This window comes from Oncorhynchus gorbuscha, linkage group LG04 (genome assembly GCF_021184085.1).
Source record: "Oncorhynchus gorbuscha isolate QuinsamMale2020 ecotype Even-year linkage group LG04, OgorEven_v1.0, whole genome shotgun sequence".
Taxonomy (NCBI): Eukaryota; Metazoa; Chordata; class Actinopteri; order Salmoniformes; family Salmonidae; genus Oncorhynchus; species Oncorhynchus gorbuscha.
Window position 1 is genome coordinate 52,910,418 of NC_060176.1, and position 16,690 is coordinate 52,927,107.

General features: G+C 44.3%; 1 protein-coding gene across 1 annotated transcript in view; it reads left to right on the top strand.

Moving 5' to 3' along the window:
* The first annotated feature begins 4,536 nt into the window (after positions 1 to 4,536).
* Positions 4,537 to 16,690, top strand: part of LOC124034267 (V-type proton ATPase 116 kDa subunit a2-like) — a 34,980-nt gene continuing 22,826 nt past the window's right edge. Inside the window, exons 1-2 of the mRNA XM_046347202.1 lie at positions 4,537 to 5,341; positions 6,804 to 6,882. Coding sequence (XP_046203158.1) covers positions 5,225 to 5,341; positions 6,804 to 6,882 — 196 coding nt within the window. The 5' untranslated portion in view covers positions 4,537 to 5,224. The remainder of the gene's footprint in view (positions 5,342 to 6,803; positions 6,883 to 16,690) is intronic.

Below are 16,690 nucleotides of genomic sequence, written 5' to 3' on the forward strand. Positions count from 1 at the left end.
CCCCCGACTGGGACTCAGTCTTTCCCTGTCACCTCCACCATCACCTTCACTGATATCCCCATCAACACAGGACCACCCAAAACCAGGTGACTGACACCTGAAATACTAAAGCCCTCAGAATTGAAATCAACAGCCTCCGTATAATGTTTTTAAGACTACGTTGAAAGGTTTGGGAAGTGCTGTGAATAAAACTCTGATGTGGTTCTGCCCTGATGTCCTTCAGGTTTCAGATTAACTTTACTGAGTATGACTGCGACAGGAATGATGTGTACTGGCCCCAGCTGTCTTTCCCCCTCACCAGGTATTACACAGGTGAGACTCTGCTGTCCCAAGATGTGACAAGTGAAATATTATAAATAGATGATGGCAGTAGGATTAAAGCTTTCCCTCCACCCTTCTACCTCCAGGTGAGTTCTGGCCAAGGGCCTTATCCTGGTGTTTTTCTTCATCGCTGCCTCCATTCTTGAGACTCGATGGAAACAGATCCGACAGGCATGGATAAGTGCTTTTCTCTAAACCCAGGTATCTGAGAAAGAGTGAGGTAATAATCAGACAAATTAACATGCACCAACTCTTGAGGCTTGAATATGCTTGATCCTGCTGTTTGAAAAATAATGTCTGAACATTGTTATTGATGTAATGAAGTCATGTTCAGGTGGTAAGCTTAACAGTTTCAGCAGGTTTTCATGGTTTATAAGAATGTAAATTATCAAGTTTGATTGTATTTTGATATCTTTAAAGATATTTTTTTACCTTTTAAAATCTAATTTTTGATTAACTTGAAATGTGAATCTGGCCTGAGACAAAGATTGTCTATTATATTTATGAGATATTCAAGTGACCGCTCTAAGAATGGAAGAGGTGAGATCAGGTGTGACCATTCTAACCAATGAGAGGGCAGATATGAGTGTGAACAACAGGCATAGAGATAGATAGAGGACTCGTCTTTGTATCTGTGCCATTCTAGCATCTGCGATGGCATGGACAGTGCCATTGAAGACATCTCCATTTAATAGTAGTCCATTTCCTTCTTCAATGGCTGATTACTCCCTACTCATAGCAATCCCCACCTAGTTGACTACTTTATTTTAAAGTAGTACATTTTCTTCTTCTTCATTGGCTGATTGCTCCCAACTCATAGGAATCCCTATATAATAGACAATATTTGTCCCAGGCCAGATTCACATGTCAAGTTAATAAAAACGCTTTCCCTTACATCGGACTTTTTTGTACATGATGTTGCCGCTACCGTCTCTTATGACCGAAAATAACTTCTGGACATCAGGACTGTGATTACTCACCACGGACGGGCAGAATCGTTTTTTTCTTTTAACGAGCCTGAACAAGCCCAACGCGAACAACATACTGCTTTCTCGGGAACAGGCACAGATCCCCGTGATTTGCGTGAAGAGGAGGTGGAAAAAAAGGTGCTAGAGGGCAGGCTGCCTTCTGAGAATTTGTAAGCGATCGAATAAACCCCCACTTCCTTCCATTCTGCTAGCAAACGTGCAATCTTTGGATAATAAAATCGATGACCTACGCGGAAGATTAAACTACCAATGGGACATTCAAAACTGTAATATCTTATGCTTCACTGAGTCGTGACTGAATGATGATATTATCAACATACAGCTGGCTGGTTATACTCTGTACCGGCAGGATAGAACAGCAGCGTCTGGTAAGACAAGGGGCGGCAGAATATGTATTTTTGTAAATAACAGCTGGTGCACGATTTGTAAGGAAGTCTCCAGCTATTGCTCGTCTGAGGTAGAGTATCTCATGATAAGCTGTAGACCACTCTATCTACCTAGAGAGTTTTCATTTGTATTTGTCGTAGCTGTTTACATACCACCACAGTCAGAGGCTGGCACTAAGACAGCATTGAATGAGCTGTATTCCGCCATAAGAAAACAAGAAAACGCTCACCCAGAGGCGGCACTCCTAGTAGCCGGGGACTTTACTGCAGGAAAACTTCAATCCGTTTTACCAAATTTCTGTCAGGATGTTAAATGTGCAACAGGAGGAAAAAAACTCCACACACAGAGATGCATACAAAGCTCTCCCTCACCCTCCATTTGTCAAACCTAACCATAATTCTATCCTCCTGATTCCTGCTTACAAGCAAAATTTAAGCGGGAAGCACCAGTGACTAGATCAATAAAAAAGTGGTCAGATGAAGCAGAAGCTAAGCTACAGGACTGTTTTGCTAGCACAGACTGGAATATGTTCCTCTGATGGCATTGAGGAGTACACCATATCAGTCATTGGCTTCATCAATAAGTACATTGATGACATCATCCCCACAGTGACCGTATGTACGTACCACAACCAGAAACCATAGATTACAGGCAACATCCGCACTGAGCTAAAGGCTAGAGCTGCCGCTTTCAAGGAGCGGGACTCTAACCCTGGAAGCTTATAAGAAATCCCGCTATGCCCTCCGACAAACCATCAGACAGGCAAAGCGTCAATACAGGACTAAGATCGAATCGAACTGAACGGGCTCTGACGCTCATGGCAGGGCTTGCAAACCATTACAGACTGCAAAGGGAAGCACAGCCGAGAGCTGCCCAGTGACACAAGCCTACCAGACAAGCTAAACTACTTCTATGCTCGCTTCGAGGCAAATAACACTGGAACATGCATGAGAGCACCAGCTGTTCCAGAATAACTTTTAAATAGGTCAACATTCACAAGGCTGCTGGGCCAGACAAATTACCAGGACTTGTACTGCAAGCATGCACTGACCAACTGACAAGTGTCTTCACCCACATTTTCAATCTCTCCCTGTCCGCGTCTGTAATACCAACATGTTTTAAGCAGACCACCACAGTCCCTTTGCCCAAGAACACTAACGTAACCTGCCTAAATGACTACCGACCCGTAGCACTCACGTCTGTAGCCACAAAGTGCTTTGAAAGGCTGGTCATGGCTCACATCAACACCATTATCCCCAAAACCCTAGACCCACTCCAATTTGCATACCACCCCAACAGAATTCAAAATAAATCACAACAGTGTCCACAGCTAAGCACACCCACACCATCACACATCATCCTCCTTGCTTCACGGTGGGAACCACACATGCGGAGATCATCCATTCACCTACTCTGCGTCTCACAAAGACACGGCGGTGGGAACAAAAAATCTCAAAGATTTCCACTGGTCTAATGTCCATTACTCGTGTTTCTTGGCCCAACAAGTCTCTTCTCTCTTCTTATTGGTGTCCTTTAGTGGTTTTCTTTGCAGCAATTCGACCATGAAGGCCTGATTGACGCAGTCTCCTCAACAGTTGATGTGAAGATGTTTCTGTTACTTGTATACTCTTCAAAGCATTTATTTGGGCTGCAATTTCTGAGGTTGATAACTCTAATGAACTTATCCTCTGCAGCAGAGGTAACTCTGCGTCTTCCTTTCATGTGGCAGTCCGGATTGACTGACCTTCATGTCTTAAAGTAATGGTGGACTGCCGTTTCTCTTTGCTTATTTGAGCTGTTCTTGCCATAATATGGACTTGGTCTTTTAACAAATAGGGCTATCTGCTGTATACCACCCCTACCATGTCACAACACAACTGATTGGCTCAAACACATTAAGAAGGAAAGAATTTCCACAATTTAACTTTTAACAAGGCACACCTGTTAATTGAAATGCATTCCAGGTCACGACCTCATGAAGCTGGTTGAGAGAATGCCAAGAGTATTTAACCTTTATTTATCTAGGCAAGTCAGTTAAGAACAAATTCTTATCTTACAATGACTCCCTACCCCGACCAAACCCTCCCCTTACCCGGACAACGCTGGGCCAATTGTGCACCGCCCTATGGGACTCCCGATCACGGCCGGTTGTGATACAGCCCAGGATCAAACCAGGGTCTGTAGTGACACCTCTCGCACTGAGATGCAGTGCCTTAGACCGCTGCATCACTCGGGAGCTAAGACAAAGGGTGGCTACTTTGAAGAATCTCAAATATAAAATATGTTTTGATTTGTTTAACACTTTTTTGGTTACTACATGATTCCATATGTTATTTTATTGTTTTGATGTCTTCACTATTATTCTACAATGTAGAAAATAATACAAATAAAGAAAAACCATTGAATGAGTAGGTGTGTCCAAACTTTTGACTGGTACTGTATGCTTCAGTAAGGTTGGCTTCTTAGCAATGGTTATCACAGAAAATAGATGTTGTGGTGCCAGCTGCAGAGATGTATTTTGGCATACGAGAGATTTGACTTCAGAAGAGTTACAGGATGTGTTGAGTGGTGGTGTCCCGTTCTCCCAGGCCGTTGGCATGGTGCAGGAGCAGATAGGGTCAAAGTAGTTGAATGAGGTTGTGGACTTTTAATGAGTGTAGAGTTAGTTGGTAGCGTTTTTTTTTTATTATATATTTTTTTTAGTTTGGTTTAGTTTTTCCTTTTCCCATTTTGTTTCACAAAGTATAATATATTTATATTATAGTCCAGTTGTAGGCGGTAATGCAACATATTGGATGCCAACCGATGTTAAACTCAAAAGAAGAAGACTTGCCGAGTTGGATGATGGTTGGATCAAGTCGGAGCTCCTTTTCCCCCCCGAGTAAGTCGCTCTGGATAAGAGCGTCTGCTAAATGACTTAAATGTAAATTAGTTACCAGTCGTCTTGAACGCACTGAAGTCGGAGATTTCCAAGTTGTTTTGAACGCGGCATAATTTGCGTACAAGCTCCATATCAATGGGCGCATGAGTATTTAAAGCAAGTTAGACTTATTTGAAATTTCAAGTTTGTAAAATGTGATTATAGTAATAGTTATCTACCGGAACGTTTGTACTGTCAGAAGCTAGCTAACGTTACCACAACTTGATTGAGAAGAGAGTTTACGGAACCATCTAACGCTAGCTAGTGACAGTGGACCTTCTGGTTCGCTAAATCGATAGCCACGTTAATATGGTTACAAGAAGATGACTTCGACGGGTCCTTTTTGAGACTCACTGGACTGGAGACGTGTCACTGATGGGCCAATGATTGACACGGTGTTGAAGTGAATGCACCGGTAGTTTGCTAGCCAGCCAGCCAGCTAGCTGCTAGCTTGCTTGCCAGTTAGCTACTTCTAAGACGCCGGAGCTCGCGGGTGAGATTGTTCGTCTGCTAAGCCTACCCAGGGAAGTGGTTTGTGCTCGTGACTAAGATTAGCTGAAACTAGAGAGCCGGTTGTATTGTGTGAGGAGAAGCGCAGGCTGTCAAGATGGGCTCGTTGTTCCGAAGTGAAGAGATGTGTTTGACCCAGCTGTTTCTGCAGTCTGGATCAGCATACGACTGCATCAGCGAACTGGGAGAAATGGGTATGGTGGAATTCAGAGACGTAAGTATGATCCCCAAATAAACTGTCATGTAACTAGCACAGCTGTATTGAAACAAATTGAAAAGTTATTCTCTTGGTGCTGTTGTATTGTGAGCTGTCACTGTCAGACATGAGCAGGAATGTAGAATGATGCCCATGGGTTTCCTTAACACAAGACCTGACACAAGATGGCTTGTATAACACGTCAAGTCTAACCATATTGAGTAGAGTAGATTGTGCTTGCTTTACCGATGTTAACAGGTTCTTGTGAGGAGTCTGGACCAGTTTGATTTCATTCGTTGCAACTTGCCCTGTAGAGCAGTGGTCACCAACCTTTCCTGAGGCAAGACTACTTTGAGGCTAAATTCAAGCAGAGATCTACTGCTCAGATTGTTTTTAAACATGACTTTTAAAAAACGTAAGCCGAGGCAACAATAACCAATTAAAAACAGTTTTCTAGTAATGAGGTTTTTTCATTATGCTATATGCCCAATACATTATCATGCTAGATTTGTACTGGTGCTGTTCTCCTCAGATAATTTTAAAATGATTTAAACAATTGAGGTATATGATTACACTGGTAATGGATCATTTGTTGTATTACTTGTGAGGCACAGCTAAGTAAGCATTTTTTTTTTTTACTGGGCTGATGGCCTGCATCTGATGGTCAGTGTGAGGGGAGTGAGAGGGAACAGCGTGAGGCTCAACACCCTGACTCTCCAACCTGACTCACTGTTCCACCGCCCTCTTTCCCTCAGCTGAGAAAATGGGACACAGTCTTCCAGCTGATGTTGTTACTCCTATGACCAGAGAAAGTGAAATATTTCTTGGTATTTAAAAAAAAAATACACAAGTCACTAATAACACAAGCTTATCAGAACACTTTGCTATACTCATTCAATGCAGCTGCAATGCTGGTGGCTTATAAATGTGCTGAATAACAATTTAAATATGAACTTACAAACAGTAGCTCTTTTGTATTCGTTGAGTCGCCAGTCATGGTTTTAAGTTTTGAAATCTCACAGTATCAACATTGCATGTTCCAGGCTTCTTTTTACAGTCTATTGCTCAAGGAAACTTTGCAGACGCGTGATCTGGCCTATCTGATTGGCCAGTGGTAGGTCTATAGGTGCACTTGATTTGCTCACTGTGCCTCCCGGGTACGCAGAGTTCTACCTTCAGACACATGAAATGGTTCAAAATGGGACAGTTGACTTCCTGTTGCTAGGGCTGCTGAATCAAGTGCACCTACCGCCAACAGCGTGAAACGAATACAAAAGAATAGGACCGCAAATGGTGTTATCGTTGTGTTTTTAACAGAAATGTCTTGGAGAACGATCAGTCGATCACGACCGGTTGGTGACCACTGCTGTAGAGTATAATGTGGAATGTTGACGATAATTTTCAAAATCCAGTTAATCTGCTCAGACAGGTGTGTGTTTGTGGTGAAAGTAACAATGTGGCTCTGCTCTTACTGTTTCAGCTCAACCCCAGCGTGAATCTATTCCAGCGGAAGTTTGTCACTGAGTTAAAAAGATGTGAGGAGATGGAGAGAATTTTAGGTAAGGATAAAACCGGTCGGTTTAATCTTTAATAAAAGTGATGATGGGCATGATTCACTCCTGAATAACTCAACAACATTCACACTTAGTTAGTTACTGTGTAAATCCCAGTCTCCATGGTCATGGTGAAGTTATGAGATACACTGATCTGGCCAATGAGTCTCATCCAAGGTCAGCTAAACTCAGGCTTAATTTGAGGCCAATGCTTGGTGATTAAATATAGGTCCCCAAAAAAGGAAAGTACAAGGAGCGTTGGGGTGAGTTTCTCAGAAATGTGAGCTCCTGAGAGGAAAGGATAAGTGTGAGGCAGAGTACATTTGACTCGTGAGGACTTTTAACACTGCGCTGTCCTTAGCACCAGACAATGGGTGTTTTCACATATAGTCCTCTTTAAAAAAACAATCTCAGTTCTCTTTAAAGTGAACTCTGGGGTAAAGAAAAAGTGAAGCAAAATAACTTCTCTTTGTATTCACACTGCCCTTGCATTTGAATGAGGACTCAACTATTTTGCCAGTTCACTTCACCTATTTTGTGGACAGAGTCCTCTTTTCTTTCACATTGCTAACTTCAATAAGCATTACTCAACAGCTGGCCATGCCTTCCTCCTGGCTACTCCAACCTCGCCCAAGCCTCCCCAGCTGCCCCTTTACCCAAATCCAGATAGCAGATGTTCTGAAAGAGCTGCAAAACCTGGACCCGTACAAATCAGCTGGCCTTGACAATCTGGACCCTCTATTTCTGAAACTATCCGCTGCCATTGTCGCAACCCCTATTACCAGCCTGTTCAACCTCTCTTTCATATCATCTGAGATCCCCAAGGATTGGAAAGCTGCCGCAGTCATCCCCCTCTTCAAAGGGGGAGACACCCTGGACCCAAACTGTTACAGACCTATATCCATCCTGCCCTGCCTATCTAAGGTCTTCGAAAGCCTAGTCAACAAACAGTTCACTGACCATCTCGAATCCCACTGTACCTTCTCCGATGTGCAATCTGGTTTCCGAGCCGGTCACGGGTGCACCTCAGCCATGCTCAAGGTCCTAAACGATATCATAACCGCCATCGATAAAAGAGAGTACTGTGCAGCCGTCTTCATCGACCTGGCCAAGGCTTTAACATCCTTATCATTTATCGCCCTCCAGGTTCCCTCGGAGAGTTCATCAATGAGCTTGATGCCTTGATAAGCTCCTTTCCTGAGGACGGCTCACCTCTCACAGTTCTGGGCGACTTTAACCTCCCCACGTCTACCTTTGACTCTTTCCTCTCTGCCTCCTTCTTTCCACTCCTCTCCTCTTTTGACCTCACCCTCTCACCTTCCCCCCCTACTCACAAGGCAGGCAATACGCTCGACCTCATCTTTACTAGATGCTGTTCTTCCACTAACCTCATTGCAACTCCCCTCCAAGTCTCCGACCACTGCCTTGTATCCTTTTCCCTCTCGCTCTCATCCAACACCTCCCACACTGCCCCTACTCGGATGGTATCGCGCCGTCCCAACCTTCGCTCTCTCTCCCCCGCTACTCTCTCCTCTTCCATCCTATCATCTCTTCCCTCCGCTCAAACCTTCTCCCACCTATCTCCTGATTCTGCCTCCTCAACCCTCCTCTCCTCCCTCTCTGCATCCCTTGACTCTCTATGTCCCCTATCCTCCAGGCCGGCTCGGTCCTCCCCTCCCGCTCCGTGGCTCGATGACTCATTGCGAGCTCACAGAACAGGGCTCCGGGCAGCCGAGCGGAAATGGAGGAAAACTCGCCTCCCTGCGGACCTGGCATCCTTTCACTCCCTCCTCTCTACATTTTCCTCCTCTGTCTCTGCTGCTAAAGCCACTTTCTACCACGCTAAATTCCAAGCTGCTGCCTCTAACCCTAGGAAGCTCTTTGCCACCTTCTCCTCTCTCCTGAATCCTCCGCCCCCTCCCCCCTCCTCCCTCTCTGCAGATGACTTCGTCAACCATTTTGAAAAGAAGGTCGACGACATCCGATCCTCGTTTGCTAAGTCAAACGACACTGCTGGTTCTGCTCACACTGCCCTACCCTGTGCTCTGACCTCTTTCTCCCCTCTCTCTCCAGATGAAATCTCGCGTCTTGTGACGGCCGGCCGCCCAACAACCTGCCCGCTTGACCCTATCCCCTCCTCTCTTCTCCAGACCATTTCCGGAGACCTTCTCCCTTACCTCACCTCGCTCATCAACTCATCCCTGACCGTTGGCTACGTCCCTTCCGTCTTCAAGAGAGCGAGAGTTGCACCCCTTCTGAAAAAACCTACACTCGATCCCTCCGATGTCAACAATTACAGACCAGTATCCCTTCTTTCTTTTCTCTCCAAAACTCTTGAACGTGCTGTCCTTGGCCAGCTCTCCCGCTATCTCTCTCTGAATGACCTTCTTGATCCAAATCAGTCAGGTTTCAAGACTAGTCATTCAACTGAGACTGCTCTCCTCTGTATCACGGAGGCGCTCCGCACTGCTAAAGCTAACTCTCTCTCCTCTGCTCTCATCCTTCTAGATCTATCGGCTGCCTTCGATACTGTGAACCATCAGATCCTCCTCTCCACCCTCTCCGAGTTGGGCATCTCCGGCGCGGCCCACGCTTGGATTGCGTCCTACCTGACAGGTCGCTCCTACCAGGTGGCGTGGCGAGAATCTGTCTCCTCACCACGCGCTCTCACCACTGGTGTCCCCCAGGGCTCTGTTCTTGGCCCTCTCCTATTCTCGCTATACACCAAGTCACTTGGCTCTGTCATAACCTCACATGGTCTCTCTTATCATTGCTATGCAGACGACACACAATTAATCTTCTCCTTTCCCCCTTCTGATGACCAGGTGGCGAATCGCATCTCTGCATGTCTGGCAGACATATCAGTGTGGATGACGGATCACCACCTCAAGCTGAACCTCGGCAAGACGGAGCTGCTCTTCCTCCCGGGGAAGGACTGCCCGTTCCATGATCTCGCCATCACGGTTGACAACTCCATTGTGTCCTCCTCCCAGAGCGCCAAGAACCTTGGCGTGATCCTGGACAACACCCTGTCGTTCTCAACTAACATCAAGGCGGTGGCCCGTTCCTGTAGGTTCATGCTCTACAACATCCGCAGAGTACGACCCTGCCTCACACAGGAAGCGGCGCAGGTCCTAATCCAGGCACTTGTCATCTCCCGTCTGGATTACTGCAACTCGCTGTTGGCTGGGCTCCCTGCCTGTGCCATTAAACCCCTTCAACTCATCCAGAACGCCGCAGCCCGTCTGGTGTTCAACCTTCCCAAGTTCTCTCACGTCACCCCGCTCCTCCGTTCTCTCCACTGGCTTCCAGTTGAAGCTCGCATCCGCTACAAGACCATGGTGCTTGCCTACGGAGCTGTGAGGGGAACGGCACCTCAGTACCTCCAGGCTCTGATCAGGCCCTACACCCAAACAAGGGCACTGCGTTCATCCACCTCTGGCCTGCTCGCCTCCCTACCACTGAGGAAGTACAGCTCCCGCTCAGCCCAGTCAAAACTGTTCGCTGCCCTGGCCCCCCCAATGGTGGAACAAACTCCCTCACGACGCCAGGACAGCGGAGTCAATCACCACCTTCCGGAGACACCTGAAACCCCACCTCTTTAAGGAATACCTAGGATAGGTTAAGTAATCCCTCTCACCCCACCCCCCCCTAAGTTTTAGATGCACTATTGTTAAGTGACTGTCCCACTGGATGTCATAAGGTGAATGCACCAATTTGTAAGTCGCTCTGGATAAGAGCGTCTGCTAAATGACTTAAATGTAAATGTAAATGCTTTCGACTCAGTCAATCACCATATTCTTATCGGCAGACTGAGTAGCCTCGGTTTTTCTAATGACTGCCTTGTCTGGTTCACCAACTACTTTGCAGACAGAGTTCAGTGTGTCAAATCGGAGGGCATGTTGTTCGGTCCTCTGGCAGTCTCTCTATGGGGGTGCCAAAGGGTTCAATTCTCGAGCCGACTCTTTTCTCTGTATATATCAATGATGTTGCTCTTGCTGCGGGCGATTCCCTAATCCACCTCTACGCAGACGATACCATTCTGTATACTTCCAGCCCGTCCTTGGACAATGTGCCATCTAACCTCTAAACGAGCTTCAATGCCATACGACACTCTTTCCGTGGCCTCCAACTGCTCTTAAACGCTAGTAAAACCAAATGCATGCTTTTCAACCGTTCGCTGCCTGCACCCGCAGGCCCGACTAGCATCACCACCCTGGATGGTTCCGACCTAGAATATGTGGACATCTATAAGTACCTAGGTGTCTGGCTAGACTGCAAACTCTCCTTCCAGACTCATATCAAACATCTCCAATCTAAAATCAAATCGAGTCTGTTTTCTATTCCGCAACACAGCCTCCTTCACTCACGCCGCCAAACTTACCCTAGTAAAACTGACTATCCTACCGATCCTCGACTTCGGCGACGTCATCTACAAAATAGCTTCCAATACTCTACTCAGCAAACTGGATGCAGTTTATCACAGTGCCATCCGTTTTGTTACTAAAGCACCTTATACCACCCACCACTGCGACCTGTATGCTCCAGTCGGCTGGTCCTCGCTACATATTCGTCGCCAGACCCACTGGCTCCAGGTCATCTACAAGTCCATGCTAGGTAAAGACTTATCTCCCTCACCAACTTTAAACATCTGCTATCTGAGCAGCTAACCGATCGCTGCAGCTGTACATCGTCCATCAGTAAATAGCCCACCCAATTTACCTACCTCATCCCCATACTGGTTTTATTTACTTTTCTGCTCTTTTGCACACCAGTATCTCTACCTGCACATGACCATCTGATCATTTATCACTCCAGTGTTAATCTGCTAAATTGTAATTATTCGCCTACCTCCTCATGCCTTTTGCACACAATGTATATAGACGTTTGTTTTCTTTTTCTACTGTGTTATTGACTTGTTTATTGTTTACTCCATGTTTAAATCTGTCTGTTCACACTGATATGCTTTATCTTGGCCAGGTCGCAGTTGTAAATGAGAACTTGTTCTCAACTGGCCTACCTGGTTAAATGAAGGTGAAATAATAAATAATAAAAAATAAAAAATATGTTTAGAAAGGAACCAAGATGCTTTTTCTAACATGCACTCTGGTGTAGGCTAGATGCAGTGCATTGTGAAAGTTTTCAGACCCCTTGACTTTTTCCACATTTTGTTATGTTACAGCCTTATTCTAAAATGTATTAAATAACTTCCTCAGTCTACACACAATACCCCATAATGAAAAAGTTATTTGTATTTTAGCAAATGTATTAAAAATGGAAATACCTTATTTATATAAATATTCAGACCCTTTGCTATCAGCCTACAAATTGAGCTCAGAAGCATCCTGTTTTCATTTATCATCTTTGAGATGTTTCTACAACTTGATTGGAGTCCACCTGTGGAAAATTCAATTGATTGGACATGATTTGTAACAGCACACACCTATCTATATATAAAAAAAAGTCCATGTCAGAGCAAAAACCAATCCATGAGGTCGAAGGAATTGTCTGTATTGCTCCAAGACAGGATTGTGTTGAGGCACAGATCTGGGGAAGGGTACCAAAAAATGTCTGCAGCATTAAAGCTCCCCAAAAACAGTGGCCTCCATCATTCTTAAATGGATGTTTGGAACTACCAAGACTCTTCCTAGAGCTGGCTGCCCGGCCAAACTGCGCAATCAAGGGAGAAGGGCCTTGGTCAAGGAGGTGGTCAAGAGCCAAATGGTCACTCTGACAGAGCTCTAGAGTTCCTCTGGAGATTGGAGAATCTTCCAGAAGGAAAACCATCTCTGCAGCACTCTACCAATCAGGCCTTTATGATAGTGGCCAAAAGTAAAAGACACATGAAAGCCTGCTTGGAGTTTGCCAAAAGGCATCTAAAGACTTTCAGACCATGAGGAACAAGATTCTTTGGTCTGATGACACAAAGATTGAACTCTTAGGCCTGAATGCCAAGCATCACGTCTAGAGGAAACCTGGCACCATCCCTACGGTGAAGCATAGTGGTGGCAGCATCCTGTTGTAGGGATGTTTTTCAGTGGCAGGGACAGGAAGAATGGTTAGGATCGAGGGATGTTTTTCAGTGGCAGGGACAGGAAGAATGGTTAGGATCGAGGGAAAGATAAATAGAGCAAAGTACAGAGAGATCCTTGATGAAAACCTGCTCCAGAGTGCTCCGTACCCCCGACTGGGGCAAAGGTTCACCTTCCAACATGACAACAACCCTAAGCACACAGCCAAGACAATGCAGGACTGGCTTCGAGACAAGTCTCTGAATGTCCTTGAGTTGCCCAGCCAGAGCCTGGACTTGAACCAGATTTGAACGTCTCTGGAGAGACCTGTAAATAGATGTCAGTGTTTTAAAGCTGCAATATGTTACTTTGTCTTTAAAAAAACAATTGTTCTAAAGCTCTTAAATTGCTAGTGATCATCCAATGTGATTTCAACAGTAACAATGTTGCGCTTCCAGCCTACCTGAACTGCTGTATTCAATTTCCCTGTCTGGAAAGATTTACGACTGCATATAATGAATTACGAGTTTCCGGAGGCAGTGCCAGATCAGACTGAGATATGAATGGAACTTTGATGCCCATATGGCAGATACAGGTAGCACACCCCATCTAACATAATGTGTGTATGTTCTAATAGGTACTTTAGTATTGCCAGTCTAATCTCAGGAGTTGATGGGCTTGAAGTCATAAACAGCGCAATGCTTGAAGCATTGTGAAGAGCTGCTGGCAAACGCAGGAAAGTGCTGTTTGAATGAATGCTTACGAGCCTGCTGCTGCCTACCACCGCTCAGTCAGACTGCGCTATCAAATCATAGACTTAATTATAATAACACAGAAATATTAGCCAAGGTCATTAATATGGCCAAATCCAGAAACGATCATTTAAAAAAACAAAACGTATATTCTTTCAGTGAAATACGGAACCGTTTTGTATTTTATCAAACAGGTGGCATCCATAAGTCTAAATATTGCTGTTACATTGCACAACCTTCAATGTTATGTCATAATTATGTAAAACTCTGGCAGATTAGTTCGCAATGAGCCAGGTGGCCCAAACTGTTGCATACACCCTGACTCTGCGTGCAATGAACGCAAGAGAAGTGACACAATTTCCCTAGGTAATGTTGCCTGCTAACATTAATTTATTTTAACTGAATATGCAGGTTAAAAAAAATATTCTTCTGTATATTGATTTTAAGGCATTGATGTTTATGGTTAGGTACATTCGTGCAATGATTGTGCTTTTTTTCACAAATGTGCTCTTGTTAAATCATCCCCCGTTTGGCAAAGTTGGCTGTCTTTGTTAGGAAGAAATACTCTTGACACAGTTTCCAACGAGCCAGGCTGCCCAAACCGCTACATATACCCTAACTCTGTTGCACAGAATACAAGAGAAGTGACACAATTTCCCTAGTTAAAAGAAATTCATGTTAGTAGGCAATATTAACTAAATATGCAGGTTTAGAAATGTATACTTGTGTTTTGATTTTAAGAAAGGTGTTTATGTTTATGGTTCGGTACATATTGGTGCAATGACACCGCTTTTGTTGCGAATGTGCTTGTTAAATCACCCGTTTGGCGAAGTAGCCTGTGATTCAATGATAAATTAACAGGCACCACATCGATTAAATGCAACGCAGGATAAGCTAGATAAACCAGTAATATCATCAACCATGTGTAGTTAACTAGTTAAGAGTTTTAGTTTTATAAGATAAGTTTAATGATAGCTAGCACCTTACCGTGGCTCCTTGCTGCACTCGCATAACAGGTAGTCAGCCTGCTACGCAGTCTCCTCGTGGAGGGCAATGTAATCGGTGGCCAAAAATGCCGATTACCGATTGTTGTGAAAAAATTAGGGCCGATTTTCAAGTTCAGCCATTCCGATTAATCGGTCAACCTCTAAAAGAAACAGTGAACTTAAGAGCCAACAGGCGAAAAGGGAAAAATGATTGTGCCCGGGCCAAGACAAGAGTCGAGACTGAACCTCCTATTTGCGTTCAAAGTGGAGAGCGCTTGCTAGCGAAGGGATTCAAAACTGACCTGCTGAAAAGGTAAGACATACATTAGCTAATGTAGCTATCTTGCTAGCTAGATATAAAGTGATGTGTTTCATTTTAGTTGTAAATATGGAAGTGGGTGTTATAGCTACTATGGATTACTTGTTTGGGTTGTTGTTGTTGTTAGCTAGCTGACTGCAACAGGCATTGGTTTGTTTCATTTTAATTTAGACTATTGCTTCGCTATTTAGTTGTAGCTAGCTATACGGTTGAAGTCGGGAGTTTACATACACCTTAGCCAAATACATTTTAAACTCAGTTTTTCACAATTCCTGACATTTAATCCTAATAAAAATTCCCTGTCTTAGGTCAGTTAGGATAGTTCACATTCTTAAAATAAAGTGGTTGTCAGAATAATAGAAAGTGATTTATTTCAGCTTTTATTTATTTCATCACATTCCCAGTGGGTTAGAAGTTGACATGCACTCAATTAGTATTTGTTAGCATTGCCTTTAAATTGTTTAACTTGGGTTAAATGTTTCGGGTAGCCTTCCACAAGCTTCCCACAATAAGTTGGGTGAATTTTGGCCCATTCCTCCTGACAGAGCTGGTGTAACTGAGTCAGGTTGGGAGGCCTCCTTGCTCACACACGCTTTTTCATTTCTCCCCACAAATTTTCTATAGGATTGAGATCAGGGCTTTGTGATGACCACTTCAATACCTTGACATTGTTGTCCTTAAGCCATTTTGCCACAACTTTGGAAGTATGCTTGGGGTCAATGTCCATTTGAAAGACCTATTTGCGACCAAGCTTTAACTTCCTGACTGATGTCTTGAGAGGTTGCTTCAATATATCCACATAATTTTCCAGCCTCATGATGCCATCTATTTTATGAAGTCCACCAGTCCCTCCTGCAGCAAAGCAACCCCACAACATGACGCTGCCACCCCCGTGCTTCACGGTTTGGATAGTGTTCTTCGGCTTGCAAACATCCCCCTTCTTCCTCCAAATATAACAATGGTCATTATGACCAAACAGTTCTATTTTTGTTTCATAATTTTCTCCAAAAAGTACGATCTTTTACCCCATGTGCAGTTGCAATCCGTAGTCTAGCGTTTTCATTGCGGTTTTGGAGCTGTGGCTTCTTCCTTGCTGAGCAGCCTTTCAGGTTATGTCGATTATAGGACTCGTTTTTACTGTGGATATAGATACTTTTGTACCTGTTTCCTCCAGCATCTTCACAAGGTCCTTTGCTGTTCTGGGATTGATTTGCACTTTTCGCATCAAAGTACGTTCCACTCTAGGAGACAGAACGCATCTCCTAACCTGAGCGGTTTGACGGCTGTGTGGTCACATGGTGTTAATACTTGCGTACTATTGTTTGTACAGATGAACGTGGTACCTTCAGGCGTTTGGAAATTGCTCCCAAGGATGAATCAGACTTGTGGAGATCTACAATTTGTTTCTGAGGTCTTGGCTGATTTCTTTTCCCATAATGTCAAGCAAAGAGGCACAGAGTTTGAAGGTAGGCTTGAAATACATCCACAGGTACACCTCCAATTTACTCAAATGATGTCAATTAGTCAGAAGCTTCTAAAGCCTTGACACAATTTTCTGGAATTTTCCAAGCTGTTTAAAGGCACAGTCATCTTAGTGTATGTAAACTTCTGACCCACTGGAATTGTGATACAGTGAAATAATCTGTCTGTAAACAATTGTTGGGAAAATGACTTGTCATGCACAAAGTAGATGTCCTAAACGATTACCAAAACTATAGTTTGTTAACAAGAAATTTGTGGATTGTT